General features: G+C 52.3%; 1 protein-coding gene across 1 annotated transcript in view; it reads right to left on the bottom strand.

The window, feature by feature from the left end:
* Positions 1–6,095: 6,095 nt before the first annotated feature.
* Positions 6,096–12,815, bottom strand: part of TOP1 (topoisomerase (DNA) I) — a 76,519-nt gene continuing 69,799 nt past the window's right edge. Inside the window, exons 16-21 of the mRNA XM_010584080.1 lie at positions 11,684–11,752; positions 10,929–11,043; positions 10,058–10,185; positions 8,836–8,930; positions 7,890–8,039; positions 6,096–7,506 (exon numbers count right to left, since the gene is read on the bottom strand). Coding sequence (XP_010582382.1) covers positions 7,404–7,506; positions 7,890–8,039; positions 8,836–8,930; positions 10,058–10,185; positions 10,929–11,043; positions 11,684–11,752 — 660 coding nt within the window. The 3' untranslated portion in view covers positions 6,096–7,403. The remainder of the gene's footprint in view (positions 7,507–7,889; positions 8,040–8,835; positions 8,931–10,057; positions 10,186–10,928; positions 11,044–11,683; positions 11,753–12,815) is intronic.

Raw genomic sequence — 12,815 nt, 5'->3', positions numbered from 1 at the left:
GTGTCCGCCGTGGGGGCTGTGCGGGGCGAGCGGGCACACGCAGGGACACGGGCGTGAGCGGGGCACGGGCCGGGCTGGCGGCTGTCCCCGGGAGCCGCTCTTCTCCCGGGGACATCCCCAGCCCCGCCGCCCTGGGACGGGCCAAGCGGGGTGGCTTTTCCTGGGGACGGTCCCCTCCGCCCGGCTGCCGCTGGCACCGTGGCGGGGCTCCTCGCCGGAGCCGGGCCTGCGGCTGCCGCAGCTTCCCTCCCCGTCCATCACGGCCGGACCTGCGCCGGCGGGGAAAGCGGGCCGGGGTTTGCAGGGCGGCCGGCAGCGTCCTGTCCCCGGGGAGGGGGTGTAGGGAGCCGGGGGTCCCAGGAGGCTCCTCCAGCCCCGCTCCGGCCCTGGCGGGAGACCACACAAAAGCAGGGTTAGCCAGGGGATAAGCCAGGGAATTAGTAAGTGTTTCAGGGCGGTTTGCTCCATTCATGAGGTTAAAGCCTGCGATTTCCCTTTCTGCACTGCTGCCTTTCCTCCCCGTGCCCTCCCCCCCATCGGGGCACCCAGGGGCGGGCTGGGCGCTCAGGCTGCCCTGCGCTGGGGACAGTGTCCGGGGTCCGGTGCAAACACCGAGGTGCGGTGGCGGGTGCATCACCCACACCGGCAGGCGATGCTGGCCAGGGGCTGGGCTGCCCAAGGGTGAGCACGGCCCCGCTGCAGGAGAGCAGTGAAAGGGAGAGGTTGGAGGGGATGTTCCCCAATATATAAACACATAGATATACGTATATACGCATACATATACAATATATACACACATACATACATACACACGTCGCTTTGCAGGCCCATGGCGAGGCAGCATGCAGCCAAGCAGCCTTTATTTCACCCTCCAGCTCCAGGGTGGGTCTGGAAGGGGCATCGTTTGCTAAGCAAGGTGCCCATCACCAAGCGCACCACAAATGCGAGCAGCTCCCTCTGTCCTACTGCTTCACCCGCCTTCAAAGGGACACGCACACGCATGCACACGTGCACACACAGGTGCAAATACACAAGCAGCCCTACGAGGTTCGTGGTCGTTTAGGACCCTACCCAACGTCCGGGCATCAAAAAGGCAAGGGCAAACGCACTGGGCTAAGAACATAAACCTGCCTTTATAAAAACGCCCGGCATACGACAGCACCCTAAGGGGTGACAGGACGCTGGGGATGGGCTCAGCTAAGGCAGAGCTGCTGGGAGCCTGCCGGTGGGAGCCCCGGGGTGCTGGCCGCACAGGACCCTCTGCCCCGCTCCTGCCGGGTGAGCCACCGCCGCTGGGGAAGTCACTCCTTGCTTGTGTAACGGCCTCGCTCGGGACTGGCAGGAAGCAGCCAGCTCCCAGTGGTCTTAAAATAGCTGAGCATTATGGGCACACCCTTGTTTTTGAGGGCAAAACCTGAGAAGGGAGAGTGGCCATCGAAGAAGCCAAACAGGTAACTCCCTCACTCCCAAACGCTGCCCGTTCACGCTGATGGAGAGCACCCGTCACTGCGTCTCTCCAGCCCCGGAGCCCTGGGTGGCTGGGGCTGGCACATGGCGGCGGTGGTTTGCAACCAGGTGTCTGCGATGGATAATTTTTCTTCTCTGAGTTTGACTAATCACTTTTTAGCCTTGCATTAAATTCTCCATGTCCACAGTGCCACACGCTGAGGAATTTCAGAGTTTCATTTGACAGCATATGAAGCCGCTTTTGTCTGTCTGCTGCTGACCAGCCTCGTTCAGTGGTCCCGGCTCCTGCACCGGCCAGGCTGTGGGCAATCGCTCCCGGCCCCTCAGGGCAGCAGAAACTTCCATCATATTCCTGCTATCCTGTCCCGCTCTACCCTGCCTGGGCTTTGGTCCGCAGTGGGTCAGACTCATTTTGCTTTTGAAGTAATTCCCTGGATCGTGTTCATCATATGACTGTGGAGGGCAGGGGGCTCTGCAAGTCTCCCCTTGCAAACACCTCTGGGAAAAGGGGTTTTTCCCCCTCTGAGTGGCCCCAGCACCTTCCCCCTTTGCAGTCCTGAAGCGTGGGGTGCTGACCCCCCCAGTATCCTGCAGGATTCACGGAGCAGCTACATCCTCTGCCCAGGAACAGACAGCAGGCTAACAGCCAGGTAACCTCCAGCTTAAGGACAGCCCCTGGCCTTGCTCAAGGGCTGGGGAGCAAAATCCAGGGAAACAAAACCCTCAGGCCACCCCACAGGTGAGTGCAGGGGGGTCCCTGCAGCCCAGCATCCCTCTGATGCCAGTGTCTGGGAATGGAGGGGTCCCTCTCCCACCCTGGGGACCGTGCATTGAGAGGAGGTGCCCGATCCTTATCCAAGCAAGCGGTACTTGGCACCTTGCAATCCCCAGGAGAGATGCACCACTTGGGGTTATTTATTCGTTCCTGGGGTTATTTATTTGTTCCTGTCTGTTCTGCACTGCCTGGGTGGGTAAATGAGAATCCAGCCCGTGGGCTGAGAAAATCACCATCGCGGAAAAGCTTCACCCATCCCTGCAGCGAGCAGGATCTGGAAAACCTGCAGGGAACACAGTGCAGAGCTACCTCCCGCCCTGGGGTGGTGTTAGCAGACACAGAACAGTGCAAGGCGTTTTTTTGCCAGCAATGGAAAGCAGACCCGCCTGGGGCCGCAGAGCTGCTGCGGATGCTGGCGTGGTGCCTGCTGCGTGTGCTCACCGAGGGGCTGAGACGAAGCCTCCCCCTGGCATCCTCCTGCCCCTTCCAGGCATTGCAAGATCCCTCTGGATTATAAACCAGCACCTGATGGGAAACTTGCTGCAGCTCCAGGTTCCCTGTCCCCACTCCCTGGTGTTCCTAGGGGAGCACATGCTTTTTGAATATCCTGAATTCACCTGGTTTCAATTTCCAACCCCTGAATCCTGTAAGACTTCAAGGGGGATGGGGCTGCATCCAGCCGGGTATGCAGCCTCCTCTTGGCCGTCAGGCCCTGTCCATGGCTTGCAACACACATGATTGAGTTTCAACCTAAATTTTGCCCCCTCCACTGGTCACGTCACCACTGCCTCAGTTTCCCTCGCTGCCAAACACAAGCCTTACTGCAGGGCAGGCAATCCACACCAGGGTGGTGACACTGGGGCGGGCGAGGACCAGGCGCTGCGGTGGTGGGATGCAAAACGGGATGCGGCATGTTTCGCGGCCATCTCTCTGTTCGCACAGTGAGTCAACAGGATCTGGGAATTCTCCATTTAAAGCGCGGGATGTGCGGTCCTGACCCTGCTGTGCCACAGGCAAAACCACAGATTAAATCCTCCTCAGCTCCCTGCCTGGGACAGAGCTGGAGAGGGAGCACCCATGCTCCCCGGTGTTCAGAGGGAGCCAAATACCTTTTCAAGGGCTGGTTTTGCACCAGAATACTCCTCCCTTCCACTGACAGGGAGAGGCACAGCACGCTCCAGCCTGGGACATCAGGCTGGCCTCGCACCTCCAAGCAGAGCACGGCCCGAGAGCCACGACCCCCAGCCTGACCCGGGGCACCCCATCATGCCCAGGGAGAAGGCGAATCTGCTGCCAGCGATGCCGGGGTGGGGGATTCCCCTTTGCGGGAGCATGTCCCTCCCCACTGCCTTGAACAGGGCAGGGGGAGAAGCACATTTCCCTGCTCAGCAGCGTAGGGTATGGGAATTTAATTCGGCCAGGTCTGAAGGCAGGGAGGGCTGTATAAATAGAAAGCATATTTTTACAGGCTGCATTGTTCCAGGCACGGGCAGGTCAGGAGCACAATGAGCCCCTTTCCCTCTCCGCTGGCATTTTCTCCGCTGCACCTTGGAAAGGCCCCAGAGAGTAAACGGTAACTCCTGCCAAACTGCGAGTTTTTGCAGCCACAACAAAGCGCCTGAAAATATCGCAGCAGGCAGCAGGAAGCCCTGCTCAGGGTTGGCTGCTGAGAGGCTCCTGTGGCTGGCTGAGCCCGACCCTGCAGCCACCCTCGTGGAGTTTGGGAGCCAGCCAAGCGCTGCCCCAGCATCGGGGTGACTGGGAGGCACTTGCAGAGGAGCCAGGGCCCGTGTCTACTCCGGGCTCCCCACGGACACTGGGCCCTGGGCTGCTCTCCAGTGCCAGGGAGATGGATACATCCATCAGCCTCATCATCCATGTCCCTGCCCAGCCTCCTGCCTTTCCCAGCCACGAGGGCAAGGAGAAGGTGCTGCTTTCACTCCACCCTCCTCCCTGCGGAGGGCTGCAGGCTAATAAAAGGCAGCGGAGAAACCACACCAGGAAGAGCAGCTTGGGTCTCACCACATCCCGCTGCTCTTGCTCCCCACTGCACCAGACAGGGGTTTTCCTGGGATCAGGTGAGCAGACAGCCCATGGGAGGCAAAGCAAACCAATGCTGAAGTGCGCTTGCATGGAAACCCAGCGACCACTGGTCAGGTAAGGATCAGAGCAAGGCAGTGACAGGCCACATCCTTCCCAGCTGGGAGGAACACAGAACCCCTGTCCCCTGCCAGCAGTGAGCACTGCCAGCTCCATCATCTCTCTAGCAGGAGCCAAGGATCCTAAGCTTTGTACAGCACAGGGGAGACCAGCCCTTGCCCTCAACCCCCCCACCCTCTATGCTCCTTGTGCTGAGCAGCGCTTGGGCACCCAAGAGCAGCCCCGCTTCCCCACGGCACCCTCTGCACACAGCTCCAGCGCCAGCAGCCCTGTCCCGGCCTCAGCTCCTCTCTTCTCCACAGCCACCCCTGCTGCGCTAGCTCGAGCACTGGGCTGCGATTAACCTGCTTTCGGCTGGAGTGGGGACATGGGAAAAGGCTTCCTGTCTCCTGAGCGCACACAGCAGCCTGGGCACTGAAGATCGATGCAGAGAATGTTTCCATCAGCAACACGGAGTAAAGGAAAACCCAAACACTCACGACGGCCTTCTCCATGCTTTCTGGTGCACCTGGCTGCAGCATGTCCTGGCTCTCCGCGAAAGCAGCCTCTTTGAAGGAACATGAGCTGAAAATCACCTTACCCTGAACAAGCACCATCCCACTCCCTCTCCCTGCCAGAGGTCAGCCTGGCTGTGCCCCTGGCTCCTGCTGCCTCAGGTCACTTCCCATTGCACTAAAGCAATGGCCTCCACTTCCAAGAACGCTTGAAGAGAGCCCAAATACAAACACTAAGCCACATTCCTGTTGTTCCCACTAACTCACAATGCAGCCAAGGAATCCCAGAAAGGATCTTTACCCACTATCTGCAGCTACTCCTCAGAGTGAGGGCAGGCTCCTAGGCTTGCTGTGCAGGCTGCACATGGACAGGGCTTCAGCAGGGACCAAGCAGCTTATTAAAGGGGAATAAAAGCCTCCAGGCAATTCGTGCTGGGGTTGAGAACAGGAACTGTGCAGCTCCAAAGAGCTTGGAGGGTCAGGCTGCTGCTATTTAAGTGCATTATTCAAGACAGTTTCCCCTGCAGGTGCACAAACCAACCCAGACAAGCACACTGCCACTGTGGGAGCACAGATGAGGGATCTAGGAACCAGGTGAGCCAATGGACCACCTCAAGCCCCAGCATTAACATGAGCTCATGAGCAAGCAGCAGGGTCGCAGGCTGGTGGGACAGCCTGGTCAGCCCTCTGTGCCCCTACCAGGGCTCCAAAACACCCCACGCTGTGTTGCTGTATGACCAACTTCTCCACCCATTGAGGGTCTGGCTACATGACCATACAGACCTACCACAGACCAAAGAGCCACCATGACTCAACACAATCAAGCAGCAGTGAGTTACTCAAAACATTAGGGTAGCTGTGGAAAGCCTTATCCTTTCCAAAAGCCAACCATGGCCAGGTGCTTCATTCCAGATCACTGGCATCACAATGAACCCAGCACATGCTCTCAACTCACCCCTGATGAAGACACAACTGCTGGGTCAATCTCAACCCACCTAGACCTTGCCATGGCTTCAACATCCTCTTTGCAGCCCTGTTCAAATGAGAAAGGCTCAAGCATCTTGCTATGGAGGCAGTACCTGCTGTATGGGGGCTGCAGAAACAATGTGGTGCCAGGCCCACCATCTTCCCCCCAAACGAGGGACCTAGGGGACCTCATGGCACAGGGCCAGAGGTGAAAGAACACAGAGACACCAACACTCAGTTAAGTTGTAGGAATTTATTTTAAATAACCTACAGTTGGATTAAAAGGGAATTCATGATAAAAATAGAAGATACTTGTTGAGGAAAGGCTGCAGGAAATGGTCTTCGCACACACACTACGCTAACAATACCTCTAAGACTAATGATTATAGCAAAAAAAGGTTTCACATTAAAATTCTGCTTTTTAATTTTTTAAAATTTTTTTACACAATTACAAAAGAAAAAATAAAAGCCCTAAAATCTTGATTATTTTCCTTTTTGGACCAATGCTCATTTCCCTCGAAATTTATTGACCTGTGAAACTTCTTTTTACACAATAAAATCTTTCAAGTAAAAGAGGGGGAGTGGGGCTTAGAAAAAAAGGGGGGAAAAGGTAAAACAGTCTGACAAACCTAAAAAGTAGATATTCTTTAAGTGTACAGAGCATGTTCAGAACAATGGGTGATGGGAATGTCATTTGTTGCCAATTTCACTTGTCCTCAAATTCCACACGCATCTCCCCATCACGCGGCCCCCTTCCCCCACCCGCTCCCCAAATCTACGCGATCTTTAAGATCAAGAAGAAAAAAAAACTGTTTAAATATTTTAAAATAATTAAAAGAAATAAAAATTCACATTTAAAAAAGGAACACTCAAGTCAGGAGGCTGATTTCCCATCACGCTTTGCTCTGAACAAATGTGGTGGATATTTGTAATTCATGTTCCAATCCCATGACTGTTTCAAGTGACAAATTGAAAAAGATTGGGTATTTCCATGACTATAGTGACAGCTGTAACAGGTGCGTTGGGTTTCTTAAATTTTGTTTATTTGTTAAATTCTGAAATGGGGCAGGAGGGGGAGGGGAAGGGCAGGGATTAAGGAGTCCATTTTCTATTAAAATATAGAAGTTATTGCAAAACCCTAACTGTAAAAACGCACCAATATAATTGGATTTTGTATACAGTAGCTAAAGATTCCCACGCTCTCAGTGTGATGGTGAATTTGCCTGGCGGAAGGTTGACAAATCCCCCATCCACTTGCCCTGCCTCAAGAAAAAAAAACCACACAAACCAGACAGCTAGAATTTGGATCTCTGAAACATTTTTAAATAAGTTGTCCATAGGACAACTGGCTCAGCTCCTTTAGGATATTTCCAGGTTATGCTTTCTGCAAGATGTTGGCTGTTTTATCTGATGCTCACTTGCCCCTTTCCTCCTCCTTCCCCAGCATCCAAGGACAAGTAAGGCTCACAGTTTATCAATCTCCCTAAAAACCAGGCTACTCCCCCTTTTTTTCCCATAAAATTCAGCTCATTAAAAACAAGTTAAAACTCATAGTCTTCCTCTGCCATGTCGATAGCCCAGGCAAATTTCTCTCGCTGGGTTTTGTTATAAATCTTCTCTATAGGAATTCCCCACTTCTTACACCTGCAGAAGAGGAGATGCTGTTAGAGTCAACACAGCACAGGCACTCAACAACCCCTCACTGTGCAGCAGAACTGCCCTGCTCTCCCCCCCAGCACCTTCCTAAGCTCTGCCCCATTCCAAGACATGCCACTCAGCTGAGGACAACCAGCCTCCCGGTGTTAGACCCTGCAGGTTCTCTGACCCATCACCTCCCAGCACAGTGCTCACTTTGGCTGGCATGTTGCACTTGCCTCAAGGGACTCTTTTATAACTTCCTGAAACCATCTGAAGACACAAGGGAAGGCCACAGACAGACTTCTCTGGCATCCCTTGTCTGCTAACTGGGGGGACAAGACAGAAGCAAAGGGGTGGTTCCTTCCAGCACACCCCAGGCAGATGCTTACCAAGCAACAGAGATCCTGGGATCCAGATAGTTGAGTTTGGAGGTGCCCAAAGCGATCTGCTTGTTCTCCTCCCTATCTGTAGCCTGAACCTCCAGCTTCATCAGTTGCTCCTCAATCCTCTGCACTGCTTTCTTCTTGCTCTCCACCGTCCTGGGGTGGGAAAGAATCAAAGCATTTAATTCCTAATGCCCTGCTAGGCTTGAGATGGCAGCACTGTGGGAACCCAAAGGGACTCTGCTCAAGGTAAGCAATGCCACCAGCCACAAAGGGCAGCTGTGTCACCACAGATGGTGACACAAAACACTCAGCACATGCAATTAAGAACTGACATTTTCCAAGAGGCAGAGCAGAAATCTTAAGCAGCAGTTTTGTTTTAAAGGGTTGGAAGCGACAGCCTGAACTGTACTGATGCTACACCCACTTTAAAACCAGCCCATCTAGCCCTCCGTAATAGTCATGCTGTGATTGTGCTTTCAGAGCTCCCTTAACTCAGCACCCCTGTGGCTATTTTGCAGAACCCACACAGAGTCTGAGTACATTGTCTGCACCGTGGGCTTCCAACGGAGCACAGCATAACCCAGAAAAGTGCATGTGCAATTGTGTTAACTCCTGGCTCCTCATTCAGACGGCAATGTTGCGCACTGGATCCATTACTCTGCTTGGTGCTGGGCAGCAGCGTGGTTGAGCACTGGCTGGTGCTCAGCTCAGAGGGCTAAGAGACACAGTGGAGACTAATACTAGTGACCACATCAGGAACTGCAGTGTCAGACCACCCTATGGTCCTCAACTTGAAGACTATTTCTTCATGCATAGAATAAAGAGGGGACAAGAAAGCCTAAGGAAGTTTTCCCAGATCACAGGCTGGGGAAACAGAATACAGGGTGAAGGGCCCATTTGGAGCCGAGAGTACTGGGAGCATTGCATAGCCTAGTAACATCAGCCTTACTTTTTAGACTTCTCATCTCTCCGGACCTTGGCATCAGCTTTGGCGCTTTTCAGTTCTCTCCTGGCATCAGCTAACTGCTCCTTCTTGGCATCGATCTAGGAGAGGCAAAACCAGATGGCAGCACTGTGAACAAGCTGCTGACAACTGTGGCAGTCACCCCTGGGCAGCATGACCCAGGGAGTGAGTTTGTGACCACATTCAGAATCTACCAGCAGTCAGACCCACTTCTGCAGAACAATTAGGCCATTGGCCTTTCAGTTTGCTGCAAAGCCTACTGTGGTGAAATATTCACCCCAGAAAACAGAGCCCCACTCATTTCCCAAGACAAGGTGGTGCTGGGAGCTTTCTCATACACCTACTAGCAAGCAGGCAAAGGAATTGGTTTGGCCTGGTACTGGCCAACAGCCCCTCCAGGCAGCTTGTCTGCCTCCACTGTATCCTGTCAGTACCACTATCTAATGGTAACACGATAGGATGAACCCTGTTCCCTCAGCAGGAATCAGTTCTTGCCCCAAATCCTACAGGCTGAAAGCTGTTAAGGCTTCAGGCAGTTCTTCTCCAGTAAGTTTAGGATTCAGGGAGTTTTAGCATTTTGCAGCCCCTGTTCAACCATTCCCCTTAAACATCCCCCAAGCTCTAAGATCTAGGGTGAAGGCAGCCATGTTAGGTGTTACAGAAGCAGGGGACACTGCAGTGCCAAACCAGAAGTCCTTATTTTGAAGGTTAATCTAAAGCCAGACCAGGAACAGACCTAACCCCTTTGGACCTCATGGCCTTCACCAGAAACAATCTGCAAAGGAAGAGGTCAAGTCAGAGGGGCCTAATGTACCATGTACACAGCCTGCACTGACAGTGGCCTGGGATTCACACAACATGAGTGGATGCCCACTCCGGGTTCTTTAGGGGACACAAACCGGAGCTAGAGACTGCTGCTCTGAAGTTTCAATGGCAGCAGAAAATATAGCTATGGGATGAAGGGCAGACAAAAAGGGTCTGGTCTTGGTCTTTACAAGTATAAGATGAAGTATCAGACTGAAAGGTGTCCCTTTGAGCTCACTACTCCTCTCCAAGCAGGCCCATCTCTGATGCAGGAATAACCAACTCCTCACAGGGAAAACCAGACTCTGCTTCCGTTTCACTCCAAGTGAAAGGAATCGTGACGCCCAAGATGCTGCGCTTGGAGCCCTGCCCCAACGCAAGAGCTGGGCAAGGGTGGGGGTACCTTGCTCTGCAGGTTCATCATGGACTTCTCGAAGGTCTTCGGCGGAGCCCTCTGGTGGTTACACAAAATGGCAACCGCTCTGTTGGCACGGTTATAGGAAAGGATCTTCGCTGGGATGTTGTCATCCGCTGCAAAGTACAAGAAAGTGGTAAACAAGTGGGTTCTCCAGGGCTGTGCAGCCCCAGCCAGTGTCCCACTAACTCTGAAAGCTCACAGTCACTGCAGAACTGACCCTCCCCTCTGACAGGCTAGTCTCAACACTGCACTCTAATTACACTCCAAAGAGCCTGACCACTTCCATCCTGGGCCCTAACTCTTTCTGGGACAGTTTCTTCGATAGCAACAAAGACACCATTTGCCACTCAAGAGAGGGGAAGCACATCCGTATTCAGAGCAGACGACAGCAGGATCATACTTCTCAAGACACTGTCGGGCTTCACATATCCAACATGCCCACTTTGTAAAGTTGTTAAAGTACAAGCTAGCAGTGCTTGACAGAGAGGTTGTGAATGAGCAGCCAAGAAACGTGGGGCTGTTACAGATGCATCTGCCTTGCCTGCCACCTGTAACACTTTACAATTAACAGAAAGCAAGTAAGAGACTTGGTAAAGGACAGGCATAAACTAGCAGGCACACATTGGTGTGCTTGCAAGTCAGTTCTGTCCTGTCCCAGTGATGGGCTGCTCAGCTACCCCAAAAGATTATCTGGCAGCAGATTTTTGGTCAGACCTCAGCTGTCCGACATTTGCACTGGGAGAACTGCAACAATGAAGTGGTGTACAGATATAAGGCTTGTGGCTAAGCCAAAGAAGCCAGCTCTGTATTGCAGGATAAGATCCGTCCCCCTCACAGTTTCAAGGACAAGACTTACGATTAGTGAGCTCCTTGAGCTGCTGCTGTAGCGTGATGGAGGCATTGTAAGTACGGAATACCTTGGCTGTCAGTCCCTCCATAAGGTCTTGAAGGTGTTTATTTAAGATACTGGTCTAAGGAAGCAGAAAGGAGATGACAGCACTAGAATTGACCACAGCATTTGTGAAATCTCTGGACACATGGCTGATGAAGACATGCAGCTCACAGCTGAAGCCTAGCGTACTCAGACCTGACCACAACAGAACGGCCACAACATTACTGAAACCACAGAAAAGTAAACAAAGAACCAACAAGTATTAGATTGGTATCAAGTACCACAAGTGGCCAAAAAAGTTTTCTTCAGTGTGGAGGTTTTGATTCCCAACAGGTATAAATGTGCCTGTCCCATCCCAGGGAAGGTACCTGAACCACCACAGTGCTCCCAGAGAGCCAAATGTGCAGTTGAGGATGGCACGTGAAAATCTGTCACCTCACACAATCGTCATCTCCGAACTCTGAAAAAACCTCCCCAAGTCAGAGCCAGCCAGGCTCACCAGGACCAAAGCCCATTGGCTTCAGGAACCTGTGGGCACAGTGGACAATACAGACACAGATTGAGAGAGACTCTCACTGCTTTTAGGCCGCTCAGGCCAGCACTGGAAGAAAATTGCCACTGAAACCATTTCTGGAACAGAGCAGCTGTTACTGCCTGCTGCAGAGTGAGCCTGTTCATGGTGCTCTACCACCACCCCTCACCATTAACTACATGCTTACATTGAGGCGGTCAAAGAGGTCATCCTCAGGCTGCTTGTTCTCCATGAAGAGCTGAAGATTCTTAAACACCTGCAGGAAAAGAAAACCGGTAACTTCAGGCACGCAGACCAGACAGCACCAGGTAGCAGTAATACATAAGGAAGCAACACTGCCAGGGAGCCACTTAAACTCTTTTCAGGCAACAGTGATGATGCTGGACGTTACTTCTCAGCAGGCAAAGACCCTTATCTCTCAATACAACGCTTGTGTTGAAGGTTCATCCCCAGCAACGAGAGTCCTGAGCATTCAATGCCCTTTATCCTCATCCTTTAGATCAAGATTGCAGGAGACCCAATTCTGCTCTGGCTTAGCTGCCTAACGGAGAAAGAGACCCCAAAACTACTACTTTTCCCTTACTCTCCATTATTACTCCAGCCAAAGAAACCCCTGAGCCATTTCCCATGGAGTGAAGCTACCAAACCCCAACCCTTCTCATTACTGCATTAAACGTTTCATACAGCTCCATCCCAAACAAGTCTCACTGGGGTAGAGAGAGTAAACAAAGTATCTTTGATTATACAGAGACCACAAATCCCAGCTCTGCATGCTCCTAATACCCAGTTCCCAGCTTCTCAACAACACACGTTCTTCTTCTACAGACACCTAATATACAAAGATTTCTAATTCCACAATAATCAATACCTCATTGTAAGCACTGAAGAAGAGACACCAAGAGATACCAACACCAATAAATTTAAACAGGAAAAATGTTTTCTCCTTTAAACAAGGAAGTAAGAATTCCAGCACATGCTCATTCCTATAGCGGCCACAGTTTGGTTTTTTTTCAGTTGCTTTGCTCCCCAGGAGGCCGACATTGACTGCTGATGTTACAATTACCACAGTATTTTACATACAGTATCTAACATACTATGCTGACTGCAGAGCTGTGTGGCCCAGATGCAAAGCTGTTAAATCCACAAAAACAGAAGTGTTTTTGGATAGTGCCCTCCAGGTTCCCACTGCTGGGTGGGGACTTATGCTGCAATGAGGTCAAGATCACAGCAGATTTGAAATTGGTGGATGACAAAGAAATAAAGCAATTAACATTGCCTAAGAAAGAAGTCTTGGTTGGTAGATACCCAGGTTCATAGGC

Source organism: Haliaeetus leucocephalus, unplaced genomic scaffold, assembly GCF_000737465.1.
Source record: "Haliaeetus leucocephalus isolate CR32 unplaced genomic scaffold, Haliaeetus_leucocephalus-4.0 Scaffold933, whole genome shotgun sequence".
Classification (NCBI taxonomy): Eukaryota; Metazoa; Chordata; class Aves; order Accipitriformes; family Accipitridae; genus Haliaeetus; species Haliaeetus leucocephalus.
The sequence above is the reverse complement of the archived record's forward strand: the minus strand, read 5'-3'. Positions and strand labels throughout refer to the sequence as shown.